General features: G+C 39.5%; 2 protein-coding genes and 1 long non-coding RNA gene across 3 annotated transcripts in view; 1 reads left to right on the forward strand and 2 right to left on the reverse strand.

Annotated features, from left to right (window-relative positions):
• paf1 (PAF1 homolog, Paf1/RNA polymerase II complex component) overlaps positions 1-2,100 on the reverse strand; it is a 10,815-nt gene extending 8,715 nt beyond the window's left edge. The window contains exons 1-4 of the mRNA XM_084420178.1: positions 1,853-2,100; positions 1,603-1,632; positions 1,100-1,192; positions 893-1,014 (exon numbers count right to left, since the gene is read on the reverse strand). Coding sequence (XP_084276304.1) covers positions 893-1,014; positions 1,100-1,192; positions 1,603-1,632; positions 1,853-1,899 — 292 coding nt within the window. The 5' untranslated portion in view covers positions 1,900-2,100. The remainder of the gene's footprint in view (positions 1-892; positions 1,015-1,099; positions 1,193-1,602; positions 1,633-1,852) is intronic.
• Positions 2,101-2,912: 812 nt separating this feature from the next.
• On the reverse strand, positions 2,913-10,385 carry LOC311297133. Its single transcript, XR_014628761.1, has 4 exons — positions 10,198-10,385; positions 8,379-8,514; positions 3,928-3,972; positions 2,913-3,584 (listed from the first exon to the last, which is right to left on the reverse strand). It is a non-coding gene; the product is annotated as an uncharacterized lncRNA (long non-coding RNA).
• A 312-nt stretch (positions 10,386-10,697) lies between these two features.
• socs9 (suppressor of cytokine signaling 9) lies at positions 10,698-15,888 on the forward strand. The gene is made up of 2 exons (XM_084419359.1): positions 10,698-10,893; positions 11,312-15,888. Exon 2 carries the CDS (start codon positions 11,487-11,489, stop codon positions 12,960-12,962), a length of 1,476 nt encoding a protein of 491 aa, XP_084275485.1. The 5' UTR covers positions 10,698-10,893; positions 11,312-11,486; the 3' UTR covers positions 12,963-15,888.
• Positions 15,889-15,921: the final 33 nt, after the last annotated feature.

Below are 15,921 nucleotides of genomic sequence, written 5' to 3' on the forward strand. Positions count from 1 at the left end.
ATGTATCAGGGTTGATGAGGGTGTGTGTGTGTGTGTGATCTCACTGTTGGGGTCGATGCGGTATGTATCAGGGTTGATGAGGGTGTGGGTGTGTGTGTGTGTGTGTGTGTGTGTGATCTCACTGTTGGGGTCGATGCGGTATGTATCAGGGTTAATGAGGGTGTGGGTGTGTGTGTGTGTGTGTGTGTGTGATCTCACTGTTGGGGTCGATGCGGTATGTATCAGGGTTGATGAGGGTGTGGGTGTGTGTGTGTGTGTGTGTGATCTCACTGTTGGGGTCGATGCGGTATGTATCAGGGTTAATGAGGGTGTGGGTGTGTGTGTGTGTGTGTGTGATATCACTGTTGGGGTCGATGCGGTATGTATCAGGGTTGATGAGGGTGTGGGTGTGTGTGTGTGTGTGTGTGTGTGTGTGTGTGTGTGATCTCACTGTTGGGGTCGATGCGGTATGTATCAGGGTTGATGAGGGTGTGGGTGTGTGTGTGTGTGTGTGATCTCACTGTTGGGGTCGATGCGGTATGTATCAGGGTTGATGAGGGTGTGTGTGTGTGTGTGTGTGTGTGTGATCTCACTGTTGGGGTCGATGCGGTATGTATCAGGGTTGATGAGGGTGTGGGTGTGTGTGTGTGTGTGTGTGTGTGTGTGTGTGTGTGTGATCTCACTGTTGGGGTCGATGCGGTATGTATCAGGGTTGATGAGGGTGTGGGTGTGTGTGTGTGTGTGTGTGTGTGTGTGTGTGTGTGATCTCACTGTTGGGGTCGATGCGGTATGTATCAGGGTTGATGAGGGTGTGGGTGTGTGTGTGTGTGTGTGATCTCACTGTTGGGGTCGATGCGGTATGTATCAGGGTTGATGAGGGTGTGTGTGTGTGTGTATGTGTGTGTGATCTCACTGTTGGGGTCGATGCGGTATGTATCAGGGTTGATGAGGTCGATGGTGACGCCCAGATCCGGTTCGGTGAGCAACTCGTGTTTGTGTTGCTTCTCTAGTGATGTGGCTTTATACTGCACAAACCTGCAACACACACACATTCACTACACAACATCCACTACACAACATCCCACGAGCCCGTCACGGCTGAAGCGGACCGGAGCCGTACCTGTGCTGGTCGAATGGATACGTGATGAACTTCGGATCAAACGGGATATCCGGAAGACTGTTTCCATATTTCACTCGGCACACGACACCAGACCTGAAGCACACGAGACACACGTGAAGCATCACCACACGAAACCACGGCCTGTCAGTGGTCAGTCAGACAGATGGCCCCGCCCCCACTCTCACGTGATTGGTTGAGTCAGAAGTTGACATGTTGATTCAGTTCAAATGTTCAATAACTGTGTATGAAACCAGTTCAATTCACTACAGAAGACAATTCAGATCAAGTTTTGTTCTCATCCAATAGTGTCACTGCATCCTAATTAGCATAAGATCCACCCTAAAGAGTGATCAAGATCTTGAATACTATTAAGGGTGGATAATGTGAGGATTAGGATGCTGGAAATGTTGTGAAAGAATCGCAGAGTCACAGTGTTTCTCTGTCAAACTACCAGTGACTTTATACATCATCTTCATCATCATCATCATCATCATCATCATTACCTCTCTGGTACGCTTCTGTGTGCTGAACTTCTGCAGAAAACACACAGGAAGAAATAGAAATCAGTCATAATCAGATCAGAATACCGATTTCTAACGTCTATACATGTATTTAATATGTAACCTAACGTTACATCTATGTTTCCTAGTATTCTCTATTTAGTACTCATATGCTCTCTATATATATATATATAGTGTTTATGTATGCATATTTGTGTGTTTAACAGGCTAGTAATCTTAGATCATCTCTCACCGGTGTCCGTCCTCGCGCTGCGCCTGCGTCTGTATAGTCGGAGCCATAGAGGACAAAATAAACGCGTTTTCTCCACACAAACGACTAATATACAGCGATGAAAGACTTCAAATCAGCTTATCGACACAAACAACAGCAACGCGCGCGCCTGCCTGCGAATGAGTGACTGACTTCCGCCCCGCAGAGTCCCTGCAGGACCCCGCGCGGGAGGAGGAGCTGCCCCGCTCACCGCCTGAATCAAACTCACCGCTTCACTGGCAAATTACTCAAACTCTGTACATGTACATCCATGCATGTATTGACGTATATAATGATGCATATTTAACTATGTATGTCGTATAGTTATATCAACAGAGGTGTTTTGTTTTAATTGTGTACATTCATGTGAACAAGCTGACTGCTGCTCGCAGTGTGGAGGCCCAAACCTGCAAAACATTTGTACAGTATTCTTTAATTTTTTTTTTTTTATATAATTTGTTATAATAATTATTTTATATTAAAATCGTCAAATAAAAATAAAATAAAAACTACTATAAAAAAATAATAAAATATAAATAAATAATAATACAATAAGAAAAAATACATCATAATTAATTTTAATATAGTATTCTTTAATGTTATTTAATAATTTGTTTTCATAATAATTATTATATATTAAAATAGTTAAATAACACATTATTATTATTAACAATTTAAATATATTTTTTATACTTAAATGGTTAAATAAAATGATAATAATAATGCACTTTTATATAGTATTCTTTAAAATTTTGAATAATTTATTATTATTATTTTATATTTAAATACACACATTATTATTATAGATACATTATTAAATATAAAATATTAGTAATATTTTATATTCAAATTGTTAAATAATTATACAAAATAATAATCTTTATACAGTATTTAATATTTTCATTGTTATATTCAAATTGTTAAATAATAAATTATTAATATTATTTAAATATAAATCAGGATTATTTTTCGTTCAAATGGTTAAATAATAATAAAATAAAAAAATATATAAATAAATGAAAAAATGAGAGGAACATAATAATAGGAAAACAAATAATTTAATAAATGACTTGACAAAACAAATATAATTAATGTGTAATTAAACTCATTCTTCAGTTCTTGCACATGATGAGATGTTTGTTTTTAATTCATTACACATGAACACACATGATTTAACAACAAACAAGTTTAATAAATTCTGTGACAAACTGTTCTGTTACGTTATTGTAATGTGTGATGAATGAGAATATATAATAATAATAATGATCAGAGTGTGTAAAGCATCGTTTCTCCAGTCTGGTGTAGAAACGAAACCTAAGAGAAACTCACTGTAAAACTGCTTTATTATCAGGCAAAAAAAAAAAAGACAAATTGGTACAAAAATAGAAAACGAACAACTGGAGGATGTGTATCATCTTGAGACGTTAATGCTCTATAAAGTGAAACTCCCTCTAGTTTAAAAGATGAAATCAGCTCCAGGATCCCGGATCACGTACAGAAATCTATAAGCTTTCATTGGTTATTATGCTCTTATTGCTGAAAGTCCAGACTCTGAGATCAACTCTCTCTCTCTCTCTCTCTCTCTCTCTCTTCATCAGAAACCTCTGAGACGTGACATCACCGATGACCTCTGACCCTTCCCGTCCTCTGAGCACGGCACTCCCACACCACGACATCACTTCCTCACGTCTGCATATGCGCAGACAGATCGATTCTGCAACAGGAGAAAAGCACAACGTTAAAACGGGGATTTTGCAAAGAAATTGCGGTAACACTTTATTTTACAGTGTCCTTGTTACATATGTCACATGTACTTACCATAGTAATAACAGTAAATTATGCATAATTACATGCAACTAACCCTCAACCAAACCCTAATCCTACCCTAACCCTATAGTAAGTACATGTGGTTTGTTAATATTCCTCAGTATGTAAATGTTTAATTACACTGTAACAATGACACCTTAAAATAAAGTGTAACCCGAATTATGACATGTGGTTTGTTAATATTCCTCAGTTCTTACTCTGAGACAAGAGCACATTAAAATAAAACTGACCTGCTCAACACATAGAGGAACTGATCCGGATCATCTGCAAACTCCCTGCAAACACATCATCACCATCATCATCATCATCATCACCATCATCATCATCATCACCACCATCATCATCATCACCATCATCATCATCATCATCATCATCATCATCATCATCATCATCACCATCATCATCATCACCATCATCATCATCACCATCATCATCATCATCATCATCACCATCACCATCATCACCATCATCATCGAAAAGTCTTTAAAGTGGACTAAACCCTACATTACATTCATACTGGTGTTTTTAGGAAGCCAAACTATTTGGTTAATAATAATAATAATAATAATAATAATAATACAACAAAATAATAATAATTCATTTTCTATAGTATTTAATATTTTTTTAATAATGTCATTATCATTCTTTTATTTATTCAAATTGTTAAATAATAACAATAATAATACAAAATAATAATAATAATTACTTTTTTATAATTACTTTTTATTTAGTATTTTATGTTTTTTTAATAATATGTTATCATCATTTTTTTTTATTCAAATGTTTAATAATAAATTACTACAATTATTAAACAATTTAAATATAAAATATTAGTATTCATTTTATATTCAAATTGTTAAATAATAATAATTTCCATATAGTAGTCTTTAATATTTTGTAATAATTTGTTATTATCATTATTATTTTATATTCAAATTGTTAAATAATAATAACAGTTAATATTATTAATAATAATAATTTTAGACTCTTTTTTCAGTGTTTCAATCTTTCAGTGTGTCAGTGTTTCAGTGTGTCAGTGTGTCAGTGTTTCAGTGTTTCAGTGTGTCAGTCTTTCAGTGTGTCAGTGTTTCAGTGTGTCAGTCTTTCAGTGTGTCAGTCTTTCAGTGTGTCAGTCTTTCAGTGTGTCAGTGTGTCAGTGTTTCAGTGTTTCAGTGTGTCAGTGTTTCAGTGTGTCAGTGTGTCAGTGTGTCAGTGTTTCAGTGTGTCAGTGTGTCAGTGTGTCAGTGTTTCAGTGTTTCAGTGTCAGTGTTTCAGTGTTTCAGTGTCAGTGTTTCAGTGTTTCAGTGTCAGTGTTTCAGTGTTTCAGTGTTTCAGTGTGTCAGGGTTTCAGTGTTTCAGTGTTTCAGTGTGTCAGTGTTTCAGTGTGTCAGGGTTTCAGTGTTTCAGTGTGTCAGTGTTTCAGTGTGTCAGTCTTTCAGTGTTTCAGTGTTTCAGTGTGTCAGTGTTTCAGTGTGTCAGTGTGTCAGTGTTTCAGTGTTTCAGTGTCAGTGTTTCAGTGTTTCAGTGTTTCAGTGTTTCAGTGTGTCAGGGTTTCAGTGTTTCAGTGTGTCAGTGTTTCAGTGTTTCAGTGTGTCAGTGTTTCAGTGTGTCAGTGTTTCAGTGTTTCAATGTGTCAGGGTTTCAGTCTTTCAGTGTTTCAGTGTGTCAGTCTTTCAATTCAATGTTTCAGTGTGTCAGTGTTTCAGTATGTCAGTCTTTCAGTGTTTCAGTCTTTCAGTGTTTCAGTGTGTCAGTGTCAGTCTTTCAGTGTTTCAGTATTTTAGTGTGTCAGTCTTTCAGTGTTTCAGTGTGTCAGGGTTTCAGTCTTTCAGTGTTTCAGTGTTTCAGTGTGTCAGTGTTTCAGTGTTTCAGTGTGTCAGTGTTTCAGTGTGTCAGTGTGTCAGTGTTTCAGTGTTTCAGTGTGTCAGTGTTTCAGTGTGTCAGTGTTTCAGTGTTTCAGTGTCAGTGTTTCAGTGTTTCAGTGTCAGTGTTTCAGTGTTTCAGTGTTTCAGTGTCAGTGTTTCAGTGTTTCAGTGTTTCAGTGTGTCAGGGTTTCAGTGTTTCAGTGTTTCAGTGTGTCAGTGTTTCAGTGTGTCAGTGTTTCAGTGTGTCAGTCTTTCAGTGTTTCAGTGTTTCAGTGTGTCAGTGTTTCAGTGTGTCAGTGTTTCAGTGTTTCAGTGTCAGTGTTTCAGTGTTTCAGTGTGTCAGGGTTTCAGTGTTTCAGTGTGTCAGTGTTTCAGTGTTTCAGTGTGTCAGTGTTTCAGTGTGTCAGGGTTTCAGTGTTTCAGTGTGTCAGTGTTTCAGTGTGTCAGTCTTTCAGTGTTTCAGTGTTTCAGTGTGTCAGTGTTTCAGTGTGTCAGTGTGTCAGTGTTTCAGTGTCAGTGTTTCAGTGTTTCAGTGTTTCAGTGTTTCAGTGTGTCAGGGTTTCAGTGTTTCAGTGTGTCAGTGTTTCAGTGTGTCAGTGTTTCAGTGTTTCAGTGTGTCAGTGTTTCAGTGTTTCAATGTGTCAGGGTTTCAGTCTTTCAGTGTTTCAGTGTGTCAGTCTTTCAATTCAATGTTTCAGTGTGTCAGTGTTTCAGTATGTCAGTCTTTCAGTGTTTCAGTCTTTCAGTGTTTCAGTGTGTCAGTGTCAGTCTTTCAGTGTTTCAGTATTTTAGTGTGTCAGTCTTTCAGTGTTTCAGTGTGTCAGGGTTTCAGTCTTTCAGTGTTTCAGTGTTTCAGTGTTTCAGTGTGTCAGTGTTTCAGTGTTTCAGTGTGTCAGTGTTTCAGTGTGTCAGTGTGTCAGTGTTTCAGTGTCAGTGTTTCAGTGTTTCAGTGTCAGTGTTTCAGTGTTTCAGTGTCAGTGTTTCAGTGTTTCAGTGTGTCAGGGTTTCAGTGTTTCAGTGTGTCAGTGTTTCAGTGTGTCAGTGTTTCAGTGTGTCAGTCTTTCAGTGTGTCAGTCTTTCAGTGTGTCAGTCTTTCAGTGTGTCAGTGTTTCAGTGTTTCAGTGTGTCAGTGTTTCAGTGTGTCAGTGTGTCAGTGTTTCAGTGTGTCAGTGTTTCAGTGTGTCAGTGTGTCAGTGTGTCAGTGTTTCAGTGTCAGTGTTTCAGTGTTTCAGTGTCAGTGTTTCAGTGTTTCAGTGTCAGTGTTTCAGTGTTTCAGTGTGTCAGGGTTTCAGTGTTTCAGTGTGTCAGTGTTTCAGTGTGTCAGGGTTTCAGTGTTTCAGTGTTTCAGTGTGTCAGTGTTTCAGTGTGTCAGTCTTTCAGTGTTTCAGTGTGTCAGTCTTTCAGTGTTTCAGTGTTTCAGTGTGTCAGTCTTTCAGTGTTTCAGTGTTTCAGTGTGTCAGTGTTTCAGTGTTTCAGTGTGTCAGTGTGTCAGTGTGTCAGTGTTTCAGTGTCAGTGTTTCAGTGTTTCAGTGTTTCAGTGTGTCAGTGTGTCAGGGTTTCAGTGTTTCAGTGTGTCAGTGTTTCAGTGTTTCAGTGTTTCAGTGTGTCAGTGTTTCAGTGTGTCAGGGTTTCAGTGTTTCAGTGTGTCAGTGTTTCAGTGTGTCAGTGTTTCAGTGTTTCAATGTGTCAGGGTTTCAGTCTTTCAGTGTTTCAGTGTGTCAGTCTTTCAATTCAATGTTTCAGTGTGTCAGTGTTTCAGTATGTCAGTCTTTCAGTGTTTCAGTCTTTCAGTGTTTCAGTGTGTCAGTGTCAGTCTTTCAGTGTTTCAGTGTTTTAGTGTGTCAGTCTTTCAGTGTTTCAGTGTGTCAGGGTTTCAGTCTTTCAGTGTTTCAGTGTTTCAGTGTGTCAGTCTTTCAATGTTTCAGTGTGTCAATGTTTCAGGGTTTCAGTGTGTCAGTCTTTCAGGGTTTCAGTGTGTCAGTGTTTCAGGGTTTCAGTGTGTCAGTCTTTCAATGTTTCAGATTTTCAGGGTTTCAGTGTTTCAGTGTGTCAGTGTTTCAGTGTGTCAGTGTTTCAATGTTTCCGTGTTTCAGTGTGTCAATGTTTCAGTGTGTCAGTCTTTCAGGGTTTCAGTGTGTCAGTCTTTCAGGGTTTCAGATTTTCAGGGTTTCAGTGTTTCAGTGTGTCAATGTTTCCGTGTTTCAGTGTGTCAATGTTTCCGTGTTTCAGTGTGTCAATGTTTCCGTGTTTCAGTGTGTCAATGTTTCAGTGTGTCAGTCTTTCAATGTTTCAGTGTGTCAGTCTTTCAATGTTTCAGTGTCTCAATGTTTCCGTGTTTCAGTGTGTCAATGTTTCAGTGTGTCAGTCTTTCAGGGTTTCAGTGTGTCAGTCTTTCAGTGTTTCAGTGTGTCAGTGTTTCAGTGTGTCAATGTTTCAGTGTTTCAGTGTGTCAATGTTTCAGTGTGTCAGTCTTTCAGGGTTTCAGTGTGTCAGTCTTTCAGGGTTTCAGTGTTTCAGGGTTTCAGTGTGTCAGTCTTTCAATGTTTCAGATTTTCAGGGTTTCAGTGTGTCAGTCTTTCAGGGTTTCAGTGTTTCAGGGTTTCAGTGTGTCAGTCTTTCAATGTTTCAGTGTTTCAGTGTGTCAGTGTTTCAGTGTTTCAGTGTGTCAGTGTTTCAGTGTGTCAGTCTTTAAATGTTTCAGTGTGTCAGTCTTTCAATGTTTCAGTGTTTCAATGTTTCAGTGTTTCAGTCTTTCAATGTTTCAGTGTGTCAGTGTTCTGGGTCTGAACATGGACTCAGTCTTTGACTCGACTCACCCTGAGCCCCAGTGATAGAAGACTCTGTCCTGATAGTACAGACACAGGAACAGCCACACACTGATGGTCTCCAGCCAGAAGATCACGAAGAGGAACCAGACAGAAGAGAGCAGCAGCTCACACACCATCCTGAAACCTGCAGAGAACATCATCATTATCATCATCACTACTATCATCATCATCACTACTATCATCATGGAAAAAGTTAATGAAAAAGTCCAAAAATTACAAAAATGACAAAATTACAAAAAGTAAAAAATTACAAAAAGTAAAAAAACAGATTGCAAACATGCACACAAACACACTAAGTTGAAATTATATGCAAAAGTAAAAAAATGACAAAAAGTCAAATGTGTAATGTAAAGAACAATATATTAATGTGTGTATGGAGTCAGAGTATAAACAGCTTCAACAGATGGACTCTTGCTGACCTAAACCCACTGCAGTTATGACTCCTCTTCCCACCTCACTGGAACTAACCACAGAAAGCCTGCCAGTTGGCTCTGAGTCTGCATGGAAGGGGATTTCATCGTTGTCCGAGAATGCTGTAGTTTTACTACATTTCTGTTCAGCTGTCTACCACTTTCATCAGCTCTGGTCCAGTGGGTTCAACAGCGCATCTTTCTGTTCAGCTCTGTTCAACACTGGTTTGGTCCTAGTACACTTTGCTCGGATGTCTGGAAGGTTTTGACGCTGGACTCAAACAGCAGCCGGTCCAGAGTCCGTGAAGATGAAGCCGGTCGCTCTCCATTTTAAACACCAAAGAAGCTGATATAACACATGCTTGTTATATCATTGACTCCATATGGATTATTGATTTGAACCAACTTCCATGGATCTCCTTAGCCAAGTTGTATATATACAGTATGTAACTGTATGCTATATAATGGCTGAATATGATGAATTGAGGAAAATGGAACTATTCTGGATCATTCACACAAAAGTCTGTGTAATGCTTCACAAATCAGTTTTCAAACCATACAATACAAAATAAAATATTGAAACCAGACGTTCATTTGTAATTTTTTCCCTGTATACTTCATCAATAGATAGTTTTGTTAAATTATGGCTTTAAAAACAATCTTTTGAATGAGTGAAATCTCTCCGGTCTGAAATTATGACATGAAAAAGTCCAAAAATTACAAAAAGTCAAAATTATGACAGTCAAACTAAGTTGAAATTATGATATGAAAAAGTAAAAAAAAAAGTACAAAGTCAAAATTGTGACAAAGTCCGAAATTATGATATGAATAAGTCCAAAGGCAAAAAGAAACAAATATGACAGACATAAGTTAAAATTATGATATGAAATGTCAAAAAATAACATAAAGTCAAAATTATCATAGACATACTAAAGTGAAATTATGACATGAAAAAAAAAAAAAAGACAAAAAGTAAAAATTGACAATAAGTCATCACTGATCATCGTCATTACTAATCATCATCATCATGCTTTGGTAAAGTATAATTATGACATTAATAAATAGAAAAAAGTACAAATTGTGACATAATTATGATGACGTACTAAGTCATAATAAGAAAATGAAATGACATAAAAAGTCAAAATTTACGACACAGGAAACATCTAAATGATATAAAGTCAGAATTATGACATACTAAATCATTAATACATTAAAAAGGTCGAAATTATGACTTTGTATGTCATACTTTCCACTTTTTATGTCACGATTCGCAAAAGCAGGGTTTTTTTTTTCTTATGTTGCGGAAATGGAATTCAATAGATCACAGACTGTGTCACAAATAAAACCAATAATCGTTTTAATATATACTGACCAATTCATAAAGTTGAGCGACTGACCTGTTTGTGGACTGAATCCTGCTAGTGAATCAACAGACTGTCAGTCAGTCAGTAAATCATCTGAAACCAGTGACACCCACAGACACTAACGTTAATCTGATCTATTGATTAATTAAATACATTTAACAGCGAAACGCTGAAACAGTTTGCAGTTAATCTGATCACGCTAAAACGCCACTTCCGGTCATAAGCTTGTGCTTGTAGTTCAGAATAAAAGTCCTCATGAACCCGCATAAAGCCAAAGCAAAGATGAAGAATTGTTTCAGATATTTGTTTTACTAATGTCACGAAGATTACTGCAATTGCAGTACTAATAACACTATGAAATAAATGTTAAATATATATGATTTCATAAATGTATTATTTGTTTTATAATGATATTTATTTTTTATAGAAAAATAATTTTAATTTTAATTTCTATCAAATAAATGTAATAGATTTAATATTGTTTTAACGAAAAGTCTGCCCCGGACGTTTCTCCGTCGTGAACAGGAAGTGAAGTCACCGCCACTCACTGTAGCGCAGGGATTGTGTGAGTTAGCTCGAGTTAAAGCGACTTTATTGATTAAAGTTCATTTATTAAAGTGATTTTATCCATCACGGATAATGTATTAAAGCGTTATTTACAGTTCAGAAGCGACGCGGTGCCTCCAGAAGCCGCGGCGCGCGTTCACGACGCCTTTCGTCAAGATACAGGTTCGTGTTTCTGACTTAAATTTATCAATCTGTCTTCAAAAACAGTTCACATTTTGGACATGTAACCAAAGTAATACTATAGTATTCTTACTATGTACTGCGACTAGCATGTAAATACAATTTTACATGAATATGGTATTATTTAGTAGTAGTTTACTGTGAGAGTGTGTCTTTCATATTGTTCACTGCAAGTCTCACAGATGCCATTAGTAGCTAAAGTTTTTTATTTAGTTATTCATCTATACGTTTATTTAAATAGAATAAGTACATGTAGATATATATATATATATATATATATATATATATATATAAAACTATATATAAAAATAACTATTAGTATTATTACTATCCAAAACAGAGTGTGTGTAGAGGGGAAAATGATTTACCTCACTCTGTTTTTTTTCTGTTTTCTCCACAGATTCAAAACATGGTCTGGACGTGATCATTGTGTCACTCGTTTCTGGATGGACTTAAAATCTCCCGAATGCTAATTTACCAAAAAGGACGTTCAGCGAATATTAAAATGACTCCCATCTGAGGTCTGTTAACCTCTTATTAGTCACTGAAAGACAAAAAAAAACCAGAAAGACATCATGTCTCTGCCTGAGGAAGCAGGGGATCGTGGGAAAGAGCGCGAGCGTGGAGCCCGTCCGAAAGTGCGTCAGAGCCGCTCTGAGGAGAGAAGAGACGGCGGGAGGAGAAAATCCGGGAGAGGGAAGAAGAAAAGCCACCCGTCGCACGACCTGACGTCCGAGCGGCCCGTTAGCGACGGGTTCGAGTATGGGGATCTTCTGAACGAGTCCAGCGAGGGCGGCTCATCCTCTCCGGTGCGGGAGCACAGAAGACGGCAAGTCCTGGGATCGTCTGGATCCCTGTTACCCGAACGGGTTTCCGCTAAGCTATCGCTCGGTTCGCCCGATCTCAGCAGCGACTCGGATAGCAAGTCATCCGGAAGCAGTCGGACTCTCCGACAGAAGATCCAGGACGCGGTTGGCCAGTGTTTCCCGATCAAGACCCACACCCAAGTCCTATCGCACTCGCCTTCCTCGCGCCGCAAGATCCACATTAGCGAGCTCATGCTGGACAGCTGCCCGTTCCCCGCCGGATCTGATTTGGCTCAAAAGTGGTACCTTATTAAGCAGCACACGGCTCCTATTTCACAAGCGCCTGTTTTGGATTCCGTCGCTCCTGTTACGTTGGTGACGCCGGTCGAGGACGAGGATGATCGCTTACGGGAGCGACGACGGATTAGCATCGAGCAGGGAGTCGAACCGCCTCCGAACGCACAAATCCACACGTTCGAGGTAACTGCACAAATCAATCCTCTATACAAACTCGGACCTAAGCTAGCTCACGGGATGAACGAGCTAGCCGGAGACGAGCGCGCCACACTCCACCAGCTTCTCCTGCAGAGTTGTTTGGACACTTTGGATGAGGTTGCGGCGTCGACCGCGTCGTCTGATTTCGACTTGGGTGCTTCGGCATCTCCATCATCCCAAGTCCAACCGGACTCTCCCAATTCGCAGGATATACAACATCGGATTCACACTCAGATCGACTACATCCACTGCCTAGTCCCCGACCTCCTGCAGATCACAAACCTTCCCTGCTACTGGGGCGTCATGGATCGATACCAAGCGGAGACTCTTCTGGAAGCCAAACCCGAAGGCACGTTCCTGCTACGCGATTCGGCGCAGGAGGACTATCTCTTCTCTGTTAGCTTCCGCCGCTACGGCCGCTCGCTACATGCGCGAATCGAGCAGTGGAACCACAACTTTAGCTTCGACGTGCACGACCCTAGCGTCTTCCACGCGACCACTGTCACCGGCCTCCTTGAGCACTACAAGGATCCCAACTCCTGCATGTTCTTCGAGCCGCTGCTCTCGAACCCCATCAACCGGACACAGCCCTTTAGCCTGCAGCACATCTGCCGCGCCGCCATTAGCAGCTGCACCACGTACGACGGGATCAATGCACTGCCGCTTCCCAACGCGCTCAAGGAACACCTGAAGGAGTACCATTACAAGCAGCGCGTGCGCATCCGCAGACTGGACACGTGGTGGGAGTGACGTAGCGAACTGTCTCAGGTTACGGAGGCGGGAAACAAGACCAGAAGTGCCACTACTCTGCGTTCCACGACAACTTCGCCGGTTCTTATCGCTGCACTCTCAACTAGCGCTGCACAATTAATCGCAATTTAAATGAAATCACACTTTTGTTAGGAACACTATCGCCAAGTACGATTTACAGTTAGCATACAGTTTGGATTGGCGGTATGGTTCTGTTCTGGCAAGAACTCCCTGCGCATCCATGCAGCCTAGCATGGTTAAGAGCAGCAATAACCCCCCTTAGGGTACACAGAACAGAACAGAACCAACATGAATGTATTGCAGATATCATTAATCAATATTTTAATGTATAACACAATAGAGAATTTAGTGTGATTCAAGGGGGAATCAGAATGCCAAATCCTGACTGACGACAGGAGGAGCTGGGGAGGGAGGAGGGTAATTCGCTCCTGAGAAACGCAATAGCTGCTGATAATACTGAAGGAGCTTATATATGAAGGTAGATGTGGATCAGCTGAGAGTCACTGATGCGAGCTTGACTAACGTGACCTGCCAGAACTGATGCTACGCTTGATTTAAACCGATTTGGCTTATCACGATTATGAAATCGCAAAGGTTGCGAATTTTTGCGCAGCTTGTCAGTGATGTACGGCTCTGTAAACGCTGCTCCATCTGAAAGCACTGCGAGTTTGAGTCACTTAAACGTACATTTGAAAAAGCATTTGTGAACCTCTTGTCCAACATTTAATAACATGCTTTTACTACAAACTCACTTCATAAGGACAGTTGAGCTCCTCCTCCTGTGAGATGATGTGCTTCTGACACAGAATAGGGCAGTCGTGTGTTTATTAGTCATGTTTAATCAAAGCGTTTCAATCTTCTGATTATTCAGATACAGCGATAGGGATTTCCTGGAATGATGTGTGTTATCGGGCATATTTTGGTGTGTGTGTGTGTGAGACACGCCCTCTGGTGTTCAGATGGAGCAGCGTTTCCTACCGATCAGCCGCTGCACTAACAAACTGCGCATAAAATAATCGCAGCCTTTGCCAAATCACGTGCGGTTTCATTGCGATTAATCGTGCAGCCCTACTCTCAATAGAGGACTGGTGTGAAGACGTGAGTGCCTTTCTGATGCTACTAATGTTTCGAGGTTTGAAATGCTGTTAGCTCATTGTCATGATGTTGGCGTGCTGCCGTCACAGGGTTCACTGCATCAGCACTGGAGCGATTAACTGAGTAACACTGCACTGAATCTGCAAGCGTTTCTTATTTTAGAAGATTTCTCCTTTTTTATCAAGACAAGTTTCCCTTTTGGGAGTCAAGGCACATTCACACCAAGAATGATAACTATAACGATGACTGAAGACAATGACTATAAAGTTTACAATAACAATATAAGGATGACTATTATCATTAAATGCTGTAAATTCGAATGGATTCTGATTGGCTGTCGATGTTTTTATCGTTTATCAGCATCAAGTGATTCCTGCGAAATCATTCCTCTGTGCCGTTAATAGTTGCGGTGTGGAAATTCTCTTAGATTTGGAGCGATCATTAAAACTTTATAGTTATAGTAATTATCGCTATAGTTATCGTTCTTTAATGCACAAGGTTTGTTTTTTTTGTTTTTTTTTCTGTAGTGAGTGAACCTGTACTGTAGTGTGTGTTATTTGAAAAACGTTTCAGTTTTACAGAGGCATATTGAACATGTTTCTTGTCTTCGTAAAACATCAGAACTTTCGTAGAGTCACTCATTCCTGGCAAATTCAAGCGAACCCGAAGTCTCGTAACTCACAGGTAGTTCAAGCCACTGCATGCTAAAGTTACACTGGAAAACTGGTGCTAATGTTCATCTGGATTGGCTTCTAATGCAGTTCTAGACCAGATTGAATGGAGAATAATACAGGTAACGGACCATCTCAGTATCATCTCTGTCTCTTGAGCTCGGTTGCCAATGTACTCTCACCTGAAATGCATGTTTGACTCAATAAATGCTCATTTACTCACAGCACACTTATCATAGACAGATCGGCATTTGACCTGTGATGTATTATCCAAGAACAGATATCTGTACCAATTCTTGAGCTTGTAGACCAGTAGAATAGACCAAATCCACAGTTCTGCTTCTCTTATAGATGACAGGTTCTTCATGGAGGAGAACGGCTCATTCTTTCCATCTGGACGTCATTCATTCATTCCACTCCATTGCTTCTTGTTTTTAATGTTCATTCACTGTATCCCATTGTAATTCCTCTCTAATGCAGTCAATACATACGAATGTAAATCACCCCATGTTAGAACTTATTATAGAGGCCATTGTCTGTCTACCATGTTTTATAACCTCAAACATTCTTAACTATTGAAAAACCCCACTGAAACGTGACCGTTCACACAAGTGAATCGTGTGTCTATATAAAAACTCTGAGAACTCCATGAAAATGGAGCATTGAGTTTTAAAGGGGCCAACTTCATGTATCTGAATACAGTAAACAGCATCTTTCTGCATCCGTCTGCTGCAGTGTTATTGAGATCTCTCAAGAAAGTGATGGAATAACGTTAAACAACCATTTCATTTACCGTATGATGTTAACGAGCCGTTTCTGTAGGGAATGTTTTTTTACGTGTAGACGTGTCTTGCTGGTCAAGTCTGGATTGATGTGAAAACAGTCAGTGCGTTTTGCTTTGTCGACATTTTACCGTGATTTCCAGAGGACCATCATGAATGTTACTTTTGTTCTTAAAGCAGCAACTTGCCTCTCGCTTTCTTTTTTTACATTGATATTTATTTTCTATTTAAGGCTTGCCTAATATGCTTAACATTTTTAAAATGTATTTCTGATGTATTAAAGCCATGTGTGAATAATTTTATTGGTGTGTACGGTGTTACAAAAAAGCACATATTAATAAACTATGTTGTATCTTTTATGACTCTCTAGTGTTATTTTTGCCTTTTCTG

The sequence above is a fragment of the Rutilus rutilus genome (assembly GCF_951802725.1).
Source record: "Rutilus rutilus genome assembly, chromosome: 9".
NCBI classification, from domain to species: Eukaryota; Metazoa; Chordata; class Actinopteri; order Cypriniformes; family Leuciscidae; genus Rutilus; species Rutilus rutilus.